Source organism: Salmo salar, chromosome ssa20 (genome assembly GCF_905237065.1).
Source record: "Salmo salar chromosome ssa20, Ssal_v3.1, whole genome shotgun sequence".
Taxonomy (NCBI): Eukaryota; Metazoa; Chordata; class Actinopteri; order Salmoniformes; family Salmonidae; genus Salmo; species Salmo salar.
Window position 1 is genome coordinate 13,113,008 of NC_059461.1, and position 25,103 is coordinate 13,138,110.

The following is a 25,103-nucleotide window of genomic DNA, read 5'->3' on the forward strand; positions in this document are numbered from 1 at the left end:
GCTACTGCACGGCAAGCGGTACCGGAGCGCCAAGTCTAGGTCCAAAAGGCTTCTTAACATCTTCTACCCCCAAGCCATAAGACTCCTGAACAGCTAATCAAAGGGCTACCCAGACCCCTCTTTTACGCTGCAGCTACTCTCTGTTTATTGTCTATGCAGTCACTTTAACATTACCTACATGTACATATTGCTATTGTTATTTTTGCTGCTGCTGTAAAATTATTTGTTACTTTTATTTTTTACTTAACACTTATTTTTCTTAACTGCATTGTTGGATAAGGGCTTGTAAGTAAGCATTTCACTGTAAGGTCAACACCTGTTGTATTTGGCGCATGTGACAAATAAAATTTGATTTGATTTCAATCATTGCCCTGGGGCATTGCGATTTTTATTCATTTTTCAGACCAGAGAAAAGAGTGCCTCCTACTTGCCCTCCAACACCACTTCCAGCAGCATCTGGTCTCCCATTCAGGACCAACCCTGTTTAACTTCAGAGGCAAGCCAGCAGTGGGATGCAGGGAGGTATGCTGCTGGCAAATGATAGAAGTTCAATGATATAAGGGTCAATGTTGAATGTCTGTAACTTCCATCACATGAAGAAGAAAGCAACAAGCTATCCTTCTGTCGAAATGTTAAACGACTAAATTAATGACCTGCATCCTCATCTCTGAAATGGGTACGTAAAGCCGGTACAGGCATTCATGTAACATAGTGGCACACACACTGTCTCTCTCTCACACACACACACACGCGCACACACTTGCACAGGGAATGGAATCACTGACGGAGGCACTCGCGCTGAGGCTTGGATTTCACGTTTTGCCAAGTGCAATATGCTTCTAATCTGAAAGACTGCGCCTTGAATCCTATCCGAGAGTTGCTTCATGCTTATTAACGTAAACCGAGGCGGGTGAATATTTTACCCGAGCTCTCTCACATTTGAACAAGGACATAGCCCACGCGTAAAACCTTGACAGGACACTGGGCAACATTTTGAGTCTGAGAACAAATTAAATAGAAGAGGTTTTATTCTAGATTCTGGTTAACGAAGGGTGAATTTTTGTTTCTTTAGGAACGGAAAATCTGCAACGCATCAAACGCGCACTGCCAAAGTGCACGTGCATTTTTTTACACTGTAACAACAAGGAACGTTGTAGCAATTTCACAATTGTGGAAATTCAAAGCAACTATTCTTTGCAAGGGGTCCTACATGTATGTATGATTTCAACATGTTTGTAGTACTAGATTCCCATGATCTGGACCTCCGTTAAAATTGTAGAGATCTGTGCAGTGAAGTCGCCTAGTTTTGTGTGTGTGAACCTTTTTTCCTTTCTTGTTGGAGTATTTCAAACACGCATAGACCCTGGTCTGTGGATTACACTCTTCCTTTACCAATGATGTCAAATCTCGGATTTTAAGATTTTCAGAGAATGGTCAATGATCGATGGACAATCATGAACAGTGTGTCAGAACTCGAAGATGGACAACAGCATAAATCTCAGGTAGGCATTGCATGCTGCACAGACTCATTAATTGATTAGCTCTGCTCAAAAACAAAAACCCCAGGTGTAAAGCCTGCAGGCACCATAAAGTATTTCATAAAATATAGTGTGGCTCATAATAATGCAAAACTATAGCACGTAATTACACATAGAAAACGAATAGACATTTATTTGTGAGAGCTAAATGTGCCTCTATTTATTCATTGTTTTGACTTAAATTATGCCAATATGATGTGAATTATACACATTTAATTATAATAGTATATAATGTACTGGTAAATCCATAAATTGTTATTGAATCGCTTGAGTAGATGAGGATTTCCGATGTCCGAATGATCCTGTAGAAACAGAAATGAGCTAAATCCTGTTTTTTTTATATATATATATTTTTCATTCATTGTCGGTCCACTTACAATTTGTGCATCTATAGGAACATTAGCCTTTCAGCTGTCCAGCTGCAAATGTGGTTTTTTTTAATTATATTTTTGTATACATGTCTATCAAGGTAAAAAAGAAAGAAAGAAAAAAAAGGGCATTACTGTAAAGTGGAGGAAACTGATGTTGAAGCAATGTCTTATCTCACATATTAACTGTATAACACTCAGTGCAAATGAGTGAGGGCACTTCTATGCTAGTTAAACATCTCAGTGGAGTATTTGGCATTGTGAAATGGCATGCATACTAGGCTAAGTTTGTCGAATAGTATTTTTTTTATGTAGGTTGGTGTCTGAGATTATACTGTTTTTTGGCATGATACTCTCTTCTGGCTGTTTACTAGAGAACAGCATTAAGGGTCTTGTTACTAATATACTTCTGTAGGAAACCTGTGTTTTTCTGCTTTTTGTTCAGTTGAAAGCCTGTATTTCTGGCCACAGGTGAACCAGGGGATCAGAACCTCAGCAGCTGCTTATCACAGGTGGACAACCACCATGCATGTTTTTCTCTCATTATCATAATGAGTATGATGTAAACTTCACACACACACACACACACAAGTTCACACACAGACAGACAGACAGACAGACAGACAGACAGACAGACAGACAGGCAGAGAGAGAGACAGGGAGGGAGGGAGGGAGGGAGGGAGGGAGGGAGGGAGGGAGGGAGGGAGGGAGGGAGGGAGCTGTCTGCATGTAAGCCCAATGAGTTTCTGACATCGCTTCATTGCTCCCATTTGGACCAGCTATCAATGACATGTCTGTTACAGTTGCATCATCAACACTGTTTAATGACTGCTTCGTTAAGTATTTCAACTGACCAAACCCAAATCTTGATTTTGTCCTTCACTCATGCAGCACAATACAAATTAATTTATGAATCATCCTTTCATTGAAACCAGTTAGGAATTCATTGGCTGCTTTGACTGGTGTTTCTCAATATAATCTCAATTAACCTAGAACGAAAGTCTTGCATAATTGGTCTGCTGCCCGAATAAGTTATGGGTCCATACATGTTAAAGGTGAAGTTAGCCTTTTTTAAACCAAATCGCTATTTTTGATATACATTTGCATTTTACATTTTAGTCATTTAGCAGACGCTCTTATCCAGAGTGACTTACAGTAGTGAATGCATACATTTCATTTCATGCATTTAAAAAAAATAATAGTAATTGCATAAGTGGCATGTTATGGAAAGGGCCAGACGCTTTTTTTGCGATTTCACTTTTATTTTCCCCAACCAGCAATTCACTTCCTCGTTCAGCAGTACAGGGGCTCTGAAAAAAGAATTGCTCCAAAAACACACACATGTCCTTTTAGAAACTGAAATGCTCCCAGTAAAGTGATGCATGTCTTTAGATGTTGTACACATAAAATTGTATCATTCTGAACTTTAACCTCAACGTTATATATAATTTTGTGCAACTCAAACTGTTTCCCCTATCCAGCTGTTCCATTCTCCGTGCAGCCAGCCTGCTGTTAGAATGGACGGAGCGGTAATCGCAACAAAATGGAATATAAAGTTCGGAATGACAAAATTTCATGTGCACAACATTTAAAGACATGCATCACTATACTGAGAGCTTGTGCATTTCTAAAAGGACATGTGTGTGTTTTTGGAACATTTGTTCATGTTTATTCATGCTGCAGGATGAGGAAGAGAATCGATGGTTGGGGTAAGTTTCTTTAAAAAAAGCATCTGCACCCTTCCTTAGCATGCAATTTACACTGAACATTGGTTGTAAAAAAATCACAATTCCCCTTTATGAGAAGCAATTACAGGCCCAGTGCAGTCAGAAACGTGATTGTTCTGTGTTTTATATATATTTCCACACTAAGAGGTTGGAATAATTGTGAAAATTATGATAATTCCCTTTTAGTGTAAGAGCTGTTTGAAAAGACTGCCTGTAATTTCAGCCTGTTTTGGTGGGATGGAGTTTTGGCCTTCCATGGTGACATCACCATGCAGTAAATTAGTTAATAGACCAATAAGAAAGAGTTCCAAACCTCTCTGCCAATAACAGCAAATCTTCAGTTTTACTCTCCTGTTACAGGTTTTGGCTTTTACATTTATGTTTTGAGGTTGGACTTTAGCACGTATAGCACATTCTCGTGTAGGGCGCACCGATTGGTGTCACCTCGTTAGTCAGTATGTGTTACAACTGTGCTGGTTGCCATCTCATTAGTGTTTCACCTGTGTTGGCCCAGGTGCTATTTAAGAGTGTCTGGTCCAGTGCTCTAATTGTCTTGAGAGATATGGAGGGTAAACAAATGTAGTTGTTGTTCCTATTTAAATAAATATCTCAACAAAGTATCCTTTATCTGATTTCATTTTGTTCCACCTTTTTGGTTTGCTTCCTGTCTAAGTTTGATGTGGGTTTTCTTTTGTTTGCCTCTTCTTGCTCAATTTTAGTGGGTGCTCATTGTGTGTGTCTTTTTTAGGTTCCAGTTGTTGTTGCTGGTCAACTTTCAGTGGTCACCCCAGAACCACTCCTAACTGTCTTTCAGAACCCCTCCTAAAACCCCACCTGTTTTGTTTTGGTTGTTGTCAGTGACTCTTTGTTATTTCCCCTCTCTGTTTGAGTGACAATGTTTGGTTTTCTTGCTGGGGAACGTAACAAAATGGGTGCACATCCAGGATATTGTTCCCTATGAGTATGGTAGTCGCTCAAGTCACCTACTCTGAAGCTCTGCTCTGCCCAGATATTTGAATGTTCAAAATAAGCTTTTGTGGTAGTTTGTCACAGACATCCACCTTGAGGGGTTATAAGATTGGTGGAATAATTTTGAAAGTTGCTACAAAGGCACAGGCTCATAAAATTAAAGCCATAGAGTTGGAAGCATTTGTGGAAAACCCTACGTGGGAGATGCTAGATAATTGTACAAAGGTGAATTTGCTTGTCATTGTAAGGCTCTGGGTGTAGTGGGTGCGAAGTCAGGCGCAGGAAGCAGAGAGTACAGGGTAGTGCTTTAATTGCACACACGGCGAACATAAGCCACCCCACGAAAATACAGGGCTCACACAAAACAAAATGCCCCAAACACTGGGGACTGAAACAGTCTGGAGAAAACCCATGACCGACACAAGTGTTTACAGTAGCAACACACAAACAATCCCGCACACAGAGCAGGCGGGCCTACTGGCTAAAATAACCCGACTAATCAGCCTAACACAAAACAGGTGAAACCAATAAACAGAAAGGGGGAAAAAAGGGAATCAGTGGCAGCTAGTAGGCTGGTGACAACGACCGCCGAGCACCACCCGAGCAGGAAGGGGAGCTACCTTTGGTAGGAGTCGTGACAGTCATTGCAAGTCATTATGACATCAGTGGCATCTGGCAATCCAAAAGCCGTAGCCGAAGAGTTGATCGGTACTGTTTTGGTAGAGAAGGAAATCCTCTCAGAGATAGGCTGATGAAAAGGGTGCTACGGGTAGAGTACATCCCATAAAGTGCAACTAAGGGAGTTTGAACTAAAGGCAAAGTTGGAGCAAAAACTATTTTGAGCATGAAAAACAAATTACAGCTTGAGCTGTGCCCACAGATATAGATAAAGATCGTATCCGCCAGTTTGTCATTACTGCCATGAGAAAGTTGAAACAGAAAAATTAGAGGGAGAAAAGGTTGTTTTTTCTTGTTGGAGCACTCCAGTTGATCAAGATTTTGGTTCAGATGTGTATGGACCTTTTGAATGGCGATGCTGTTAAGCAGCCAATGAAAATACTGCGTGACACTGGGGCAGCCCATTCCTTAATTTTGGAGGGTGTTTTACCTATGTCTGACACTTTTTATTTTTGTTATTTATTTTATTAAATATCCGAAACATACAATATACTTGCAGTGAAGCCGCTCAACAACTACACCATACCAGTCATCCAACAAACTCCCATTCAGAGCGACACACAGAAGCATCCAGGGTCAATTCCCTGCTCAATGGCACGTTGACAGATCTCCCGCCAGGCCAAAAAACGTGAACCCGAACCCTCCAAGATCCCCCCCACAGTTCCCCAATAGCTGTCCCTCAACCATTCGAGACCCCTCCCACAGTCCCCCCAAGAAAAAAAAAATACAATTAATTTCATTCCCCACCCCCAAGAACCCTGTCACGTTTGTCGTATGATGAAGGAGACCAAGGCGCAGCATGTGTATCGTTCCACATTTTATTATAACTGTGAAACTATGCAAGACATACAAATAAACTACTAAACAAAATAACAAACCATGACGAAGAGGTGAAACATACACTACCTCAAAATAATCTCCCACAAAACCTAGTCGGAAAAACAACAACTTAAATATGATCCCCAATTAGAGACAACGATGACCAGCTGCCTCTAATTGGAGATCATCCCAAAAAACAACAACATAGAAATACAGAAACTATAACCCCACATAGAAAAACATAAACTAGACGTCACGCCCTGACCTACTCTACCATAGAAAATAAAAGCTTTCTATGGTAAGGACGTGACAAACCCCCCCAATGCACCAACAACCAAGATAATTAACTAAAAAAAAATAAAAAGACAGAAGAAAACAGCAAACAACAATGCAAGAAAACTAACAAACAAAACAAAGGACAACTAAACTCCTAACAACAATGCCTATGTCTGACACTTCAGCAACTGGTTACAGTGTGTTAGTACAAGGCATGTAGATGGGTTGCATGGAAGTTCCTTTGAATATGTGGAGCGCTAGTCTGATCTTATTTTTGGTTCCGTTGTCGTCAGAGTGAGGCCTAGCCTACCAGTGAAGGGGGTCTCATTCATTTTTGGAAACAATTTGACTGGAGGGAAGGTCGTGCCAAATCCTGTCGTTTGTAAGGAACCCAGAGTAGAGGAACCTGATGGGTTATCAGAAAGAACCCTAGAGCAGTGATTCCCCCCATGGGGGTCGTGGTAGGATTTTAACAGGTCGCGTGACTTGTGCAAATAAATAAATATATATATTGATGAAAAAAATAAAGGGAACACTTAAACAACACAATGTAACTCCAAGTCAATCACACTTCTGTGAAATCAAACTGTCCACTTAGGAAGCAACACTGATTGACAATAAATTTCACATACTGTTGTGCAAATGGAATAGACAACAGGTGGAAATTATAGGCAATTAGCAAGACACCCCCAATAAAGGAGTGGTTCTGCAGGTGGTGACCACAGACCACTTCTCAGTTCCTATGCTTCCTGGCTGATGTTTTGGTCACTTTTGAATGCTGGCGGTGCTTTCACTCTAGTGGTAGCATGAGACGGAGTCTACAACCCACACAAGTAGCTCAGGTAGTGCAGCTCATCCAGGATGGCACATCAATGCGAGCTGTGGCAAGAAGGTTTGCTGTGTTTGTCAGCGTAGTGTCCAGAGCATGGAGGCGCTACCAGGAGACAGGCCAGTACATCAGAAGACGTGGAGGAGGCCGTAGGAGGGCAACAACCCAGCAGCAGGACCGCTACCTCCGCCTTTGTGCAAGGAGGAGCAGGAGGAGCACTGCCAGAGCCCTGCAAAATGACCTCCAGCAGGCCACAAATGTGCATGTGTCTGCTCAAACGGTCAGAAACAGACTCCATGAGGGTGGTATGAGGGCCCGACGTCCACAGGTGGTGGTTGTGCTTACAGCCCAACACCGTGCAGGACGTTTGGCATTTGCCAGAGAACACCTAGATTGGCAAATTCGCCACTGGCGCCCTGTGCTCTTCACAGATGAAAGCAGGTTCACACTGAGCACATGTGACAGACGTGACAGAGTCTGGAGACGCCGTGGAGAACGTTCTGCTGCCTGCAACATCCTCCAGCATGACCGATTTGGTGGTGGGTCAGTCATGGTGTGGGGTGGCATTTCTTTGGGGGGCCGCACAGCCCTCCATGTGCTCGCCAGAGGTAGTCTGACTGCCATTAGGTACCGAGATGAGATCCTCAGACCCCTTGTGAGACCATATGCTGGTGCGGTTGGCCCTGGGTTCCTCCTAATGCAAGACAATGCTAGACCTCATGTGGCTGGAGTGTGTCAGCAGTTCCTGCAAGAGGAAGGCATTGATGCTATGGACTGGCCCGCCCGTTCCCCAGACCTGAATCCAATTGAGCACATCTGGGACATCATGTCTCGCTCCATCCACCAACGCCACGTTGCACCACAGACTGTCCAGGAGTTGGCGGATGCTTTAGTCCAGGTCTGGGAGGAGATCCCTCAGGAGACCATCCGCCACCTCATCAGGAGCATGCCCAGGTGTTGTAGAGAGGTCATACAGGCACGTGGAGGCCACACACACTACTGAGCCTCATTTTGACTTGTTTTAAGGACATTACATTTACATTTAAGTCATTTAGCAGACGCTCTTATCCAGAGCGACTTACAAATTGGTGCATTCACCTTATGATATCCAGTGGAACAACCACTTTACAATAGTGCTTCTAAATCTTTTAAGGGGGGGGGGGGGGTTAGAAGGATTACTTTATCCTATCCTAGGTATTCCTTAAAGAGGTGGGGTTTCAGGTGTCTCCGGAAGGTGGTGATTGACTCCGCTGTCCTGGCGTCGTGAGGGAGCTTGTTCCACCATTGGGGTGCCAGAGCAGCGAACAGTTTTGACTGGGCTGAGCGGGAACTGTGCTTCCTCAGAGGTAGGGGGGCCAGCAGGCCAGAGGTGGATGAATGCAGTGCCCTTGTTTGGGTGTAGGGCCTGATCAGAGCCTGAAGGTATGGAGGTGCTGTTCCCTTCACAGCTCCGTAGGCAATCACCATGGTCTTGTAGCGGATGCGAGCTTCAACTGGAAGCCAGTGGAGAGAGCGGGGTGACGTGAGAGAACTTGGGAAGGTTGAACACCAGACGGGCTGCGGCGTTCTGGATGAGTTTAGGGGTTTAATGGCACAGGCAGGGAGCCCAGCCAACAGCGAGTTGCATTAATCCAGACGGGAGATGACAAGTGCCTGGATTAGGACCTGCGCTGCTTCCTGTGTGAGGCAGGGTCGTACTCTGCGAATGTTGTAGAGCATGAACCTACAGGATCGGGTCACCGCAATTACATCAAAGTTGTATCAGCCTGTAGTGTGGTTTTCCACTTTAATTTTGAGTGTGACTCCAAATCCAGACCTCCGTGGGTTGATAAATTGGATTTCCATTGATTATTTTTGTGTGATTTTGTCAGCACATTCAACTATGTAAAGAAAAAAGTTTTTAATAAGATTATTTCATTCATTCAGATCTAGGATGGGTTATTTTAGTGTTCCCTTTATTTTTTTGAGGAGTGTATATAACATTATTTTGAAAGTCAAACACCGCACAGCTTATTGTTGCTGAATTTACATAATGTTACCGCTACACACACAGGCTTGTATGCACTGCACCGCTTATTGTTGCTGACTTTACATAACGTTACCTGTAGCATGCGCTGCACCGCTTGTTGTTGCTGACGTTACATAACTTGACCGGTTCACACATGCATGCATGCGCTGCACTGCTTACATGCTTTCAAACCACTCGCACGAATTTTGATTTTGTATCCCCACACCAGACACAATCAGGACACGCAGGTTGAAATATCAAAACAAACTCTGAACCAATTATATTAATTTGGGGACAGGTCGAAAAGCATTAAACATGTATGGCAATTTAGCTAGCTAGCTTGCTGTTGCTAGCTCATTTGTCCTGGGATATAAACATTGGGTTGGAATTTTCCTGAAATGCAAAAGGTCCTCAACTCTGACAATTAATCCACAGATAAAACGATTTTTGTTTCTCGTCATCTCTCCTCCTTCCTTCAGGCTTCTTCTTTTTATTTTGGACTTTATATGGTGGTTGCCAACCAACTTTGCAGCATTACTACAACCTACCGGAGTGTGGACCTTCATCTTTCAATCACCCACGTGGCTCCTAAAAACCTATGTGGAGATGGCACATGGGTATATGTTTCTAAAAACCAATGAGATGGGAGAGGCCGGACTTGCAGCGCGTTGAGCATCACAAATGGAACCAATTTCTATTTTAGTGCCTGGCCACCCGGATGCTCGCTGAGGTGCGCGAGCAGTGTGGGTGCAATGATTGAATAACAGTAATTGTATGTGTAAATTTATTTTGCAACTCTTGCGCACGCACCGTGTCTGGTCTGGTCAGCATGTCGCTGACCAATACAATATCATTCTCGCCCAACAAACACACTGATCCAATGAAATTACATATTTCTCGACACACACACACGCACACACACTGATCGAATAAAAATGTCATTCTGCAACATTGTTTTGTTTTAAATGTGACACATCCAATCAGATAATACAGATCTTCTTCTGACAGCTAGCTTGATTGACAGCTAACTATGCAGATGTGTTCTGCAGGCATTGCACATGTGGGTAGTTAGCTGTCTTTTAACTCATGTAGGCAAGCTGTCAGAGTAAAATCTGCAACAAGTTTAAAAAAAGTGCAGTTCCCTCTTCATCTACTGCTGCTTCCAATGTCAACAACAAGGCAGACAACCCGGTCCTTGTCAAGAAGAGAAAATACTACCACGACTGCATCAAATATGGTTTTACATAAGACAAGCAGGGTGAGTGTGGAATGCATTGCATCCTATGCAATGAGCTGTTACCTAATGATTGCATGAAACCCTCCAAAATGAAAAGGCATCTGGACACCAAGGATCCAAGCCACAAAGATAAGACAGCTGACTTAAAAAAAAGAAAATGTCAATATCTGAAGGCCTCACAAGATTCATTGAAAAACGTGAATGCACGGTGCAAGAAAAGGCACTTTGTGCATCATACCTTGTCGCCCAGCACATTGCCAAATGCAAAAAATCCCACACCAGCGCAGAGGATCTCATACTCCCTGCTGCAATTGATATGTGCACTGAAATCTTGGTAGAGTCACACGCCAACAAACTTAAAACCATACCCATATCCAATCCATGAGGATAATAATCCAGGACATGTCTGAGGACATAATGCACCAGACATCAGAGCGCATCAGTACAAATGGCCATTACACACTGCAGCTTGATGAATCCACAGATGTGGCTAGCCATGCAATTCTAATGGTCTATGTCAGACACGTCTTTTTTTATTTGTATTTATTTAACTAGGCAAGTCATTTAAGAACAAATTCTTATTTACAATGATGGCATAGGAACAGCAGGTTAACTGCCTTGTTCACGGGAAGAATGACAGATTTTTACCTTGTCAGCTCAGGGATTCGATCTAACAACCTTTCAGTTAATGGTCTGACGCTCTAACCACTAGGCTACCTGCCACCCTAAAACATCAACATGTTAGCGTTGTAGCAGTTAGTGCTGATTTGCCCACCACCACCACTGCAGAGACTGTCTTTAACACAATGGATATGTACCTGGGCTCCGTGGGACTGGCATGGGATGGGTACATCGGTGTGACCACTGATGAGGCAGCTGCCATGATCCCAAGTGAGACGTGGAATCACTGCTTCCTACACAGGGAGGCATTGGCAGCGAAGGACATGGTGCCTGAGCTCCACACCACTCTCCAGGATGTGTTCATTATATCATAAAGAGTTCCACGAAAAGCAGGTGTTTCCAGGCCTTCTGCAGGGATATGGGTAGCGAGCACCAGCAGGTGCTTTATCATGCAGGGGTAAAGTGTTAGATCATTTTTATGAACTTCGAGCGTAGATTGCTGCGTTTCTTTCAGAAAACAAGTCACTTCTGGCCGAACATCTGGATTGTGAGGAATAGCTTGCGCAGGTTGCCTACCTAGCAGATATTGTTTATCATCTGAATTCGCTCAATGCGTCAATGCAAGTGAGGGGACACAATTGAATTACATTCACTGCTCCAATGTTTTTGACTCATCCTACAGTTTATGCTTTTATATTATCTTTGTTGATTTGTATTTGTCTATAGTTCCTCTTAATGCTAGGAGGTTACGAAACAATGTGAAGTGCAAAGCCTTATTTTTATTTGCTAAACAATTTCAAACAGATTTTTCACGATTAGCACTCAATTTCTGCTGATGCCAATTTAACCTTGGTAGAGCATCCTACTGGAAGCTAAATAGCTCGTTATTAAATAATAATATAGTTAAGTTTGAGATTAAAGATCTGCTCTCACACTTTTGGGAGAGGGCTTGTGAAGAAAAATCTTATTGCAAGAACTGGGAGCTCTTTAAATTTGACGTGTCCAAATACCTTATAAAGTAGGGTAGTTATCTTGCTGAGGAGGAATTAAGATAACTTCCCTTTCTCAGAGGTCCCCAACTGGTCTCTCTGGGGAGGAGAAGATGGAACTGATTGAGTTACAAAATAATCTGGATAATATACAGTATATAGATTAAAAGCAGAATGAGCCTTTATTAGATCTAGGAAAAAATTTCACAAATAACACTATCCATAACTTAAACATTGATGGTGTTATTACAGATGACCAAAATGAATCGCTAAATACTGTAGCAATTTTTACAGGAAATTATATAGCTCTACGTACTCGCAGGAATCCACAGATATGTTTTTTGATAATGTTCACTCTATCAGTGATACAGAATCTAAACAGTGAGATGAACCCATCAAAGTTGGAGATTATAGTCTATCAAACATCTAAAGAACAATAAATCCCCAAGTCTTGATGGAATTACGTCAGAATTTTACAAATAATTTGTCTTCTTAAAACTTCTTATGGATCTCTTCGCGCGCCAATCCCGATAGCGGGATTGATTTGACAACACCCAGTGAAATTGCAGTGCGCCAAATTCAAAAACAGAAATACTCATAAGAATTCATAAATCATACAAGTGTTATACATCGGTTTAAAGATTAACTTCTTGTTAACCTCTTGGGGCTAGGTGGGACGCTAGCGTGCCACCCGTGGTGCACTCCATCAACAGCAGGTGCATTTCAAGAGCGGCAAATTTGAATCCAAATAAATGTCAAAATTCATATTTTTCAAAAATACAACTATTTTACACCATTTGAAAGATAAACATCTCCTTAATCTAACCACGTTTTACGATTTCAAAAAGGTTTTACGGCGAAAGCATAAATTTAGAGTATGTTAGGACAGTACATTTACAAGAGTTGTGTGTAATGTTTTGTCAAGTCAAAGACAGGGTCACCAAAGCCATAAAACCAGCTAAAATGATGCACTAACCTTTTACAATCTCCATCAGATGACACTCCTAGGACATTATGTTAGACAATGCATGCATTTTTAGTTCTATCAAGTTCATATTTATATCCAAAAACAGCGTTTTACTATGGCATTGATGTTGAGGAAATCGTTTCCCTCCAATAACCGGCAGTCAAGTCAGCGTCACAAATTAAATAATTAAAATTAGAAAACATTGGTAAAATATTATATTGTCATTTAAAGAATTATAGATTTACATCTCTTGAACGCAATCAACTTGCCAGATTTAAAAATAACCTTACTGGGAAATCACACTTTGCAATAATCTGAGCACTGCGCCCAGAAAAATACGCGTTGCGATACAGACTAGACGTCATGTTGGGGAGATCTAAAATCGAAAATACTATGTAAATAATCCATTACCTTTGATTCTCTTCATCAGATGTCACTTCCAGGTATCACAGGTCCATAACGAATGTAGTTTTGTTCAAAAAAGCTCATCATTTATGTCCAAAAATCTCCGTCTCGTTAGCACATGATGTAAGCCAGCCGGACTTCTCGTCATGAACGAGGGGAAAAAATATATTTCCGTTCGTTCAAACATGTCAAACGTTGTATAGCATAAATCATTAGGGCCTTTTTTAACCAGAACATGAATAATATTCAAGGTGGACGAATGCATACTCTTTTATAACGTATTGGAACGAGGGTACCCAACATGAACTCGCGCGCCAGGTGTCTAATGGGACATCATCGTTCCATGGCTCTTGTTCGGTCAGATCTCCCTCCAGAAGACTCAAAACACTTTGTAAAGGCTGGTGACATCTAGTGGAAGCAATAGGAAGTGCCAAAATATTCCTAAGCCCCTGTGTTTTTCAATGGGATAGGTTTAAAGTCAATACAACACATCAGGTATCCACTTCCTGTCAGAAAATGTCTCAGGGTTTTGCCTGCCAAATGAGTTCTGTTATACTCACAGACACCATTCAAACAGTTTTAGAAACTTTAGAGTGTTTTCTATCCATATATAATAAGTATATGCATATTCTAGTTACTGGGTAGGATTAGTAACCAGATTAAATCGGGTACATTTTTTTTATCCAGACGTGCAAATGCTGCCCCCTAGACCCAACAGGTTAATCCAGCCGCAGTGTCAGATTTCAAAAAGGCTTTACGGTGAAAGCAAACCATGCGATTATCTGAGAACAGCACCCCGCATGACAAACATTTTTCAACCAGGGAGGTGCGACACGAAAGTCAGAAATAACGATATAATTCATACCTTACCTTTGAAGATCTTCTTCTGTTGGCACTCCAATATGTCCCAGAAACATCACAAATGGTCCTTTTGTTCGATAAATTCCTTCGTTATATCCCCAAAATGTCAATTTATTTGGCGCATTTGATTCAGAAAATACACTGGTTCCAACTCGCCCAACATGACTACAATGTATCTAATAAGTTACCTGTAAACTTGATCCAAACAACTTTCCTAATCCAACTTTAGGTATTTTAAAAGGTAAATAATTGATAAAATTTAAGACAGAATATACTGTGTTCAATAGCGGATAAAATGAAAGTGGAGCGAGTTCCAGGTCGCACGCACCAAACAAAAAAGTACACTTAGCTTGACACTCAGAAAGGAAAGGGCTACTTCTAAATTTCTCAAAGGAAAGACATCAACAGTCTTTAGAAATTGGTTGATATCTAGTGGAAGCCATAGGAACTGCAACCAGGTGCCTCATGAATCTAGTTACCCATAGAAAACCAATTGAAAACAGTGATCTCCCCAAAAAATATTTCTGGATGATTTGTCTTCGGGGTTTCGCCTGCCAAATAAGTTCTGTTATACTCACAGACATGATTTTAACAGTTTTAGAAACTTTAGAGTTTTCTGTCTAAATCTACCAATTATATGCATATCCTAGCTTCTGGGCCTGAGAAACAGGCAGTTTACTTTGGGCACGTTTTTCATCCAGACGTGAAAATACTGCCCCCTAGCTCAAAGAGGTTATTAATAATGACTATAAGATATTAGCCTTACTACTTGCAAAAATAATGAAAGAAGTCCTGGATGCAATCATTGTTGAAACACAGTCTGGCTTTATGAGGAACAGACATTTCTAACAATATCAGACTAGTATTAGACATACTTGACTACTCAGACCTAATAACCGAGGATAGCTTCATATTATCTTTTGATTTTTTTATAAAGCATTTGACACAGTAGAGCATCAGTTCCTCTTCCACTCCCTTGAGAAATTTGGCTTTTGGGATTTTTTTCTGTAAGACTCTCTATACAAATGGTAACAGCTCTATCAAACTGAAACATGGCACCTCACCTAGATTTGAGTTTAAGAGAGGAATTAGGCAAGGTTGTCCTATCTCTCCGTATCTGTTTTTATTAATCACCCAACTTCTTACAATAATAGTCCTGTACAAGGTATTTCCATAGCTGGTAAAGAAATTATTATAAGCCAGCTGGCTGATGATACAACACTTTTTCTGAAAGACGCTAACCAAATTCCCATATCGATCAATATAATACAATCCTTTTCCAAAGCATCTGGTCTATATCTTAACATTAATAAATGTGAAATCATGGCCGTCAAAGATTGTGTGACACCTTCATATTATGGTATGCCTTCCCTGTAGCTCAGTTGGTAGAGCATGGTGTTTGCAACGCCAGGGTTGTGGGTTCCATTCCCACGGGGGGCCAGCATAGAAAAAAAATGTATGAAATGAAATGTATGCATTCACTACTGTAAGTCGCTCTGGATAAGAGCGTCTGCTAAATGACTAAAAATGTTTTTTTTTTTAATGTAAAATTCCAGTGAAAGGACTTACATATTTAGGCATAACCATTACTAAGGTAAGTCTAGGCTTACTACATTTCAACCCTCTTATTAAACACATCTAAATCAATGGCTACAGAGTGACTTATCTTTAAAAGGAAGAGTCCTAATAACTAAGGCTGAAGCTATCTCTAGGCTAACATATGGCACTCCATCTTTATATCTTGACGGTAAAATAAGGAAGGCGATAGACCAGATGCTTTTCAACTTTCTGTGTAGAAACCGTACCCATTACATTAGGAAAACTGTTGTAATGAACACTTATGAGTATGGTGGGCTGAATTTTCTGGAGTTACTACCTTAAATAATACTTTTAAGATCAATTGGATAAAACAATTCCTAAGACCCACTTCTATGTGGAATTTTATTCCTCATCATGTCTTCTCTACTTTTGGTGGCCTTAACTTCATGTTGGTTTGCAATTATAATAGACAAAGTTCCAGTGAAACTCTCTAATTTTCATCGGCAGGTTTTCTTGTCATGGTCCTTAATTTATAAGCATAATTTTCTCCACACAGATATTATATATGGAATAATCGAGATATATTGTATAAAAATACCTCTTTGTTTTTAGAATGTTGGTTCCGAAAATAATATCCTATTGGTGAGCCAACTTGTAAATGCAGAGAGTTTTTTACTTAGTTATAATGAATTCTTATCACTTTACAAGATCCCTGTAACACCTAAATATTTTGCAATTGTTTTAGATGCCATTCCCTCAGGTGTTGCTTTATTATTCAGGAACATGTCAAGACCTGACCCTCGGAACCTACCTTCCATTAACCCTGTTGACTCATCAGTAGGAAAGATTTGTTTCTCTTTTGGTCCATTCAACAACACAGCGATACGAACCTTGTTTCAGCAGGATGTTGTATCTATACTTTGTCATGCCTTATTGGAACGGTTTTATTGATAATATCTGTTGGAAAAAAGTATGGATGTTGCCACACACATACCTACTTGTTAACAAAATAAAGGATGTTTCCTTTAAAAATATTCATAAATATTATCCTGCCAACCACTATATGAAGAAGTTTAAGAAAAACAAACTAATTGTACCTTCTGTAATGACCATCCAGAAACGGTGTTGCATCTTTTTTGGCATTGTATTCATGTAGGGAAACTGTGGCAAGACATAATTGAACGCATTTATGAAGATTTTACACTATTGTGGAGAGATGTACTGCTTGGATTCTTTACCTACAATATCAATAAGATTAACAATTTTTATGTAATTCGTTTCATTAATCTTTTGGCCAAATTTCAGGATATGAATATAGGTTATGAATACTGACTATGCCCACTTCACCGTCAGACCATTTTATTGGTAAACTACACAGTATTGTAAAAGTTGTATTTTTTTGTGATCCAATACATAATATAGTCATAATTTGGTTGTAATCCAGAGAGGTAGAAAAATTATCTAGATCCTTTGAGGCTATGGAGGGATCCAAATTGTGGATTTAAAAGAAAACATGAGTCATCAGCATACAATGACACCTTTGTTTTTAAGCCCTGGATTTCTATCCCCTTGATATTATTGTTGGATCTGATTTTAATAGATAACATTTCGATGGCCATAATAAATAAATATGCCGATAATTGACAACCTTGTTTTACTCCTCTTAACAGTTTGATACTTTCTGAGAAGTAGCCATTATTTACAATTTTACATCTATGGTTACTATACATAACTTTAACCCATTGTATAAGAGATTCTCCAAAATTTTAATATTTGAGGCATTTATACTGGACAAAAAAATATAAACATTTAAAGTGTTGGTCCCATGTTTCATGAGCTAAAATAAAAGATCCCAGAAATGTCCCATACTCACAAAAAGCTTATTTATGTTTACATCCCTGTTAGTGAGCATTTCTCCATTGCCAAAATAATCCATCCACATGACAATTGAGGCATATCAAGAAGCTGACTGAACAGCATGATCATTACGCAGGTATTTTTATTTATTATGGATCCCCATTAGCTGCTGCCAAGGTAGTAGCTACTCTTCCTGGTGTCTGGCAAAATTAAGGCAGTTATACAATTTTAAGAACATTACTATACATTGACATGTCTGTGCACCTTCTGCTGGGGACAATAAAATGCTGAACAAAATTATAAATACAACAATTACTATGATTTTCCTGAGTTACAGTTCATAAAACAAAATGTGTCAATTTAAATAAATTAGGCCCTAATCTATGGATTTCACATTAATGGGCAGGGGTGTAGCCATGGGTGGGCCTGTTTCCTCAGTGAGTGGGCCATTGCCAGTTTCTCCCCATGAAAGGGCTTTATTACAGACAGAAATACTGTCCCGGTGGCTGGTCTCAGACGATCCCACAGGTGAAGAAGCCAGATGTGGAGGTCCTGGGCTGCCATGGTTACACGTGGTCTGCGGTTGTGAGGCCGGTTGGACGTATTGCCAAATTCTCTAAAATTATGTTGGAGGAGGGTTATGGTACAGCAATTAACATTAAATGCTCTGTCAACAGCTCTGATGGAGATTCCTGCAGTCAGCTTGCCAATTACACGCTTCCACAAAACTTGAGACATCTGTGGCATTGTGCCATTTGACAAAACTGCACATTTAGTGGCCTTTTATTGTCCCCATCACAAGGTGCACCTGTGTAATGGTTGAGATAATGCCAAGAGTGTGCAAAGCTGTCATAAAGGCAAAGGGTAGCTACTTTGAAGAATCTCAAATATAAAACATATTTTGATTTGTTTAACACTTTGTTGGTTACTACATGACTCCATATGTGTTATTTAATAGTTTTAATGTCTTCACTACTATTCTACAATGTAGAAAATAGTCAAAATAAAGAAAAACTCTTGAATTGGTAGGTGTGTCTAAACTTATGACTGGTACTGTATATAAAATTATCTTGCACATCTTAATTTATGTCCACAATTAACCAATAAAATCCATAATAATGTAAGCATTTCACATGAAGGATGGATACCTATAACCAGGACTGGCATTCAAAACTGTTAACATTTTGGCAAGCAATTATTATTTTGGGGAACAATTATTGTTAGTCATCCTGTACTGTCCTTAACATCATTACCCCATCATTACCCCTTAGCAACAGATGTGGGGTACATACCCACACTCTCCCTTCCCCCACAAACAACCAGAAGCTCAGATGTTCAACAGTTGTTCCATCCCCAAGTCCAACTCAAGAGAAGACTTGCGAATGCAAATACAGTTGTAGCTGTTTGAGTAGGCATGCAAAATTCAGCAAGAATGGGGAGATTTGCTTAATAAATGTCAAGTCCTACCTGATGGAGCTCAGATACACTCCTTTCCCCTGAAACACAGCCACTCTGGTCCCCCTTTGTGACCATTTTCCCAAGCATCGCTGAGCAGTCAGACCTTGTGATTATTTTGTACCGCCAGAGCCACAATAATTTGCCCCTTCTCTGAATGTCTGAGTGTGTCCCCCTCCCCGTGGGTTACTGCAGCTAGTGTTGCCAGCACTGCCACTACCTGGGTGGAATTCCCACCAGCTACAGTAGGTACAAAGTCGTCAAGGTTCTCATTAGCAGCTTTGAGAAATTCCTTGTATATTATGCTCACCCACCAGGCTTTGGCTTTGTTGGACCAACCCTGCCAGGCAGGCTCAGACTCTTGAGGGGGTGCTGCTGCTTTAGTGGGTCTCTGACCGCATTTATTTTTCTGTCTTGGCTGTGTACAGGCTACTTGCAGTAGGCCTATAAAACAGATAAGGACTTTTCCTTAGTGTGTGGGTCGCTCAGGTGGGTGTCTATGGTATAGGGTTGGGAACCGTTCCATCATGATAGGACAATAAATAGACTATATTTGTAGTTTATTTAAAAATGTATATCGCATATCTGCACAAAATTGAAAACTCTGTCACAACTGCTCGCAGACACACATGGGCTCTGGCATTTACAACAATTTTCCTTTTTTCACTCACTTAATTCACCACACTTTTCCAATCACAAAAACACATACCCCATCTTCCATCACAACCACATATACACCTGCACATACCCACATACTGTGCCTTCTATGTCCTCTGTTTGCTGTGTTTTTATCTCTACCATGTTGATTCCTACCTAATTTCGGGCTTTTGAGTACTTTGTATTCCAGTTCCTTATATTTGAAGATGTATTATTTCAACAATTATCCTTTCTTCTAATGCTGTCTTATCTATTTATAAATAGAAAGTTGAATACTAATTTGTTTACAACATTCCCTATCTTGAATGGTATAGTGTATGTAGTTTATTTCTTTATCAATTTTTGTATTTTGTTGTTTTCCAGTTTTTTATTACAATCCCTACAATGGATAGTATTGGGTGTTCCATTATTCGACTCCTCTATGGGAACTTTGTATTATTTATAATAGCATGGATTAGTCTTGGTGTCTCGGAACAGTTGGTTATTAATGTACAGTTTATCGACTACGAGAGCTACGAGTTTCCCATTGGGTCTATTCACTTTGAAGAGTGGGCGCAGAACTTTGTGCCGTTCTGTAATTTATTTCGGGAGCTGATCATTCATGCCAGCGAGTGTTTTGCCCAGGCTTTTAACAATTATTTTATCCTTAAAGAATGAACATTTGTCAGTGACTCTTTGTTAGTTCCCCTTTCTGTTTGAGCGACAATCACAATAAGGTACTTCATTGTTACCCAGAAATGATTTGACACCGAGATAAAAATGGCTGCATTGGAGTTTTAAGAGATGCTAGAATGAGGAGTGAAACCGGAACGAGGAGCTTCACCCTCTCTCTTTGCAAGGTATGGGAAAGTCTATGGGCTGAATGTCCCCCCCCCTTATGAAATTCAAAAGATACGAACGTCTGCCAAACTGTGATTTGTCCAAATAACCGGAACTACTGCTGTGTGTTATCCTACTCATTCCATTCAGTCCAGACAGATTCTTTGGCTAGGATGCAGAATCTGTCCACAATAAATGATTAGCAATAAAACATCCTCCCGTACAGGAGAGACTGAAGTCCCTGTGGCACCAACACAGCTACCAGCACTCATCTAGTGGAAAGAAGGAGAAGTATACAGAGGTAGAACACTAACACACACGCTGGGAAATGCACATAATGATGGATGTGTTTGGTGATCCCTTGCTCTTGGTGGCACATGCTTTTTCTGCTGAGTGTAACTTGGAGAAACAGATGGCCCTGGCCCAATAGGTAGTGTACCTGTGAAAGAGGTTGGAATAAGGCTTGGTGTAGTCCAGGGGCACTTTGGACTGGTTAGGCGGGGAAGAACCTCTTCCTGACAAACCACAATGTGCAGCCAAGGAGTGGTAGGGCATTCTCATCCATCTGTGCTACCACCTCTGTATTGCCCATACAATATGTCTTCTTGTTAGAAACATATAATACTTGAAATACTGTTAAGATGAACAGACGACCACATTCAATACCATTGAATGTTTTAAATCTCGAAGTAAAACAGGATCGCCTGATCGCCTTGCTCCTGTGACTTGGTTACAAATTTGCTATCAACAGCTCCACAACTATAACCCATAACTATGTTCATCATCAGTGTGTGGTTGATTGCTTCAAGGATTTATGTAAAACTCAAATACTTGTAAAGAATGTTTGTAAACAACTGACTGGAAGCTTTGGTTGAGATGGAGATGAGATTACCGTTCTGTTTTATAGTGTCTGCCTCAATTCGTCACTGTTTGCTGTGATCAAGTATTGAAGGCCTATCTACCCTTACGTAAAAAAAGCAGGCTTCTGGCAAACCATTGGCTAATTTGCGGCAAGATAATATATTGACATGCAAATTCGTTTTGTGGCAAACTGTTGCTGTAAATTTTCGGCAACTTGTGAACTTCTGGCAAACAATTCTGGGAAACTTTTGGTAAACATTTACTGAAAACTATTTATATTTTAGTATCTTAAAAGGGAGTAATTGAATTATGTCTAATATAGCAATTCAAATTATTTCTCCAATATGAGTTATTGTTACAAAAAAATGCTGTGTTAAAAATGACACCATTTGGGTAATTTCAACAAACCAGTGCTTGGTCAATATTGGCCAAACACAACATTGGGTTAATTCAAACCAGGGGGTTTGGGTTGAGCTTCTAACCCAGCGCCTTGGGTTGAGCACTTGATCCAACTGCTGAGTAAATTAGACTTTATTGCTGGGTTTAAACAACCCAGTATGTTGGGTTGTGACATAAACCCAGCACATTGGGTTGGGTGATTAACCCAGAAACTGGGTAATTTATGTAATCCTCGGGTTATTTTCAGTATCATCCTAATTTAAATTTTGCTTGCCTATTTTTGCCTTCTCTACCATCCCACCCCTCCCTTTCCTACACACACACAATCGAGATACAATGTTGAATTAATTTACATTGCCTGCATTTCAGAACCTACATCACATCAGAGAGTGTACAGGAATATACCAAACATTTTAATAGCACATTGAAACAAAGTCCTATTGTCTAAATATGTATTATTTCACAAGATATGATTTCATAAGATAGGCTTGATTATCATAGTGTATTTAAAAACGCATCAAAAAAAGAAACGTCCTCACTGTCAACTGCGTTTATTTTTTAGCAAACTTAAGGTGTAAATATTTGTATGAACATAACAAGATTCAACAATTGAGACATAAACTAAACAAGTTCCACAGACATGTGACTAACAGAAATGGAATAAGGTGTCACTGAACAAAGGAGGGGTCAAAAGTAACAATCAGTATCTGGTGTGGCCATCAGCTGCATTAAGTACTGCAGTGCATCTCCTCCTCATGGACTGCACCAGATTTGCCAGTTCTTGATGTGAGATGTTACCCCACTCTTCCACCAAGGCACCTGCACAGAATGAACAGTATGGCTGGTGGCATTGTCATGCTGGAGGGTCATGTCAGGATGAGGCTGCAAGAAGGGTACCACATGAGGGAGGATGATGTCTTCCCTGTAACGCACAGCGTTGAGATTTCCTGCAATGACAACAAGCTCAGTCCAATGATGCTGTGACACACCACCCCAGACCATGATGGACCCTCCACCTCCAAATCAATCCCGCTTCAGAGTACAGGCCTCGGTGTAACGATCATTCCTTCAACGATAAACGCGATACCGACCATCACCCCCGGTGAGACAAAACCGCGACTCGTCAGTGAAGAACACTTTTTAGGCCAGTCCTGTCTGGTCCAGACGGTGGGTTTGTGCCCATAGGTGAAGTTGTTGCCACTGATGTCTGTTGAGGACCTGCCTTACAACAGGCCTACATGCCCTCAGTCCAGCCTCTCTCAGCCTATTGCAGACAGTCTGAGTACTGATGGAGGGATTGTGCGTTCCTGGTGTAACTCAGGCAGTTGTTGTTGCCCTCCTGTACCTGTCCCGCAGGTGTGATGTTCAGATGTACCGATCCTGTGCAGGTGTTGTTACACGTGGTCTGCCATTGCGAGGATGATCAGCTGTCCAACCTGTCTCCTTGTAGAGCTGTCTTAGGCGTCTCACAGTACAGACATTGCAATTTATTGCCCTTGCCACATCTGCAGTCTCCTCATGCCACCTTCCAGCATGCCTAAGGCACGTTCATGCAGATGAGCAGGGACCCTGGGCATCTTTCTTTTTGTGTTTTTCAGAGTCAGTAGAAAGGCCTCTTTAGTGTCCTAAGTTTCCATAACTGTGACCTTAATTGCCTACCGTCTGTAAGCTGTTAGTGTCTTAACGACCGTTCCACAGGTGCATGTTCATTAATTGTTTATGGTTCATTGAACAAGCATGGGAAACAGTGTTTTAACCCTTTACAATGAAGATCTGTGAAGTTATTTGGATTTTTAGGTATTATCTTTGAAAGACAGGGTCCTGAAAAAGGGATGTTTCTTTTTTTGCAGAGTTGATATACACTGTACCACTCAAGTTTGGATAAAACTACTCATTCCAGGGTTTTTCTTTATTTGTACTATTTTCTACATTGTAGACATCAAAACTATAAAATAACACAAATGGAATCATGTAGTAACCAAAAAAAGTTGAAAAACAAATCTAAATATATTTGAGATTCTTCAAAGTAGCCACCCTTTGCCTTGATGAAAGCTTTGCACACGCTTGGCATTCTCTCAACCAGCTTCATGAGATAGTCACCTGGAATGCATTCAATTAACAGATGTGCCTTGTTAAAAATGTTTTTGTGGAATTGATTTATTTATTAATGCGTTTGAGCCAATCAGTTGTCTTGTGACAAGGTACGGGTCCTATCCAGAAGATAGCCCTATTAAAAGGCCAAGTCCATATTATGGCAAAAACAGCTCAAATAAGCAAAGATGACGACGGTCCATCATTACTTTAAGGTCAGTCAATTTCAAGAAATGTTAAAGTTTCTTCAAGTGCAGTCGCAAAAACCATCAAGCGCTATGATGAAACTGGCTAGCATGAGGACCCCCTCAGGAAGACCCAGAGTTAACTGCTGCAGAAGATATGTTCATTAGAGTTACTAGCCTCAGAAATCGGCAATTGACTGCACCTCAGATTGCACCTCCAGAGTTCAAGTAACAGACACATCTCAACATCAACTGTTCAGAGGAGACTGGGTGAATCAGGCCTTCATGGTCGAATTGCTGCAAAGAAACCACTGCTTTAGGACACCAATAAGAAGAAGTGACTTGGTTGGGTCAAAACACGAGCAATGGGCATTAGACAGGTGGAAATCGGTAAATTTGAATTTTTTTGGTTCCAATCTCTGTGTCTTTGTGAGACGCAGAGTAGGTGAACGGATGATATCCACATGTGTGGTCCCACCGTGAAGCATGGAGGGGGAGGTGTGATGGTGTGGGGGTGCTTTGCTGGTGACGCTGTCTGTGATTTATTTACAATTCAAGGCATACTTAAACAGCATGGATACCACACCATTCTGCAGCGATACACCACCCCATCTGGTTTGCTCTTAGTGGGACTATAATTTGTTTTTTCAACAGGACAATGACCCCACACACCTCCAGGCTGTGTAAGGGCTATTTGACCAATAAGGAGAGTGATGGAATGCTGCATCAGATTACCTGGTCTCCACAATCACCCGACCTCAACCCATTTGAGATGGTTTGGGATGGGTTTGTCTGCAAAGTCAATGAAAGCAGCCAACAAGTGCTCAGCATATGTGGGAACTCCTTCAAGACTGTTGGAAAAGCATTCCTCATGAAGCTGGTTGAGAGAAGGCCAAGAGTGGGCAAAGCTGTCATCAAGGCAAAGGGTGGCTACTTTGAAGAATAGAA

At 40.8% G+C, this 25,103-nt stretch overlaps 1 protein-coding gene across 1 annotated transcript in view; it reads left to right on the top strand.

Annotated features, from left to right (window-relative positions):
- The first annotated feature begins 735 nt into the window (after positions 1-735).
- Positions 736-25,103, top strand: part of LOC106580129 (fibrinogen C domain-containing protein 1) — a 224,560-nt gene continuing 200,192 nt past the window's right edge. The window contains exon 1 of the mRNA XM_014160835.2: positions 736-1,502. Coding sequence (XP_014016310.2) covers positions 1,431-1,502 — 72 coding nt within the window. The 5' untranslated portion in view covers positions 736-1,430. The remainder of the gene's footprint in view (positions 1,503-25,103) is intronic.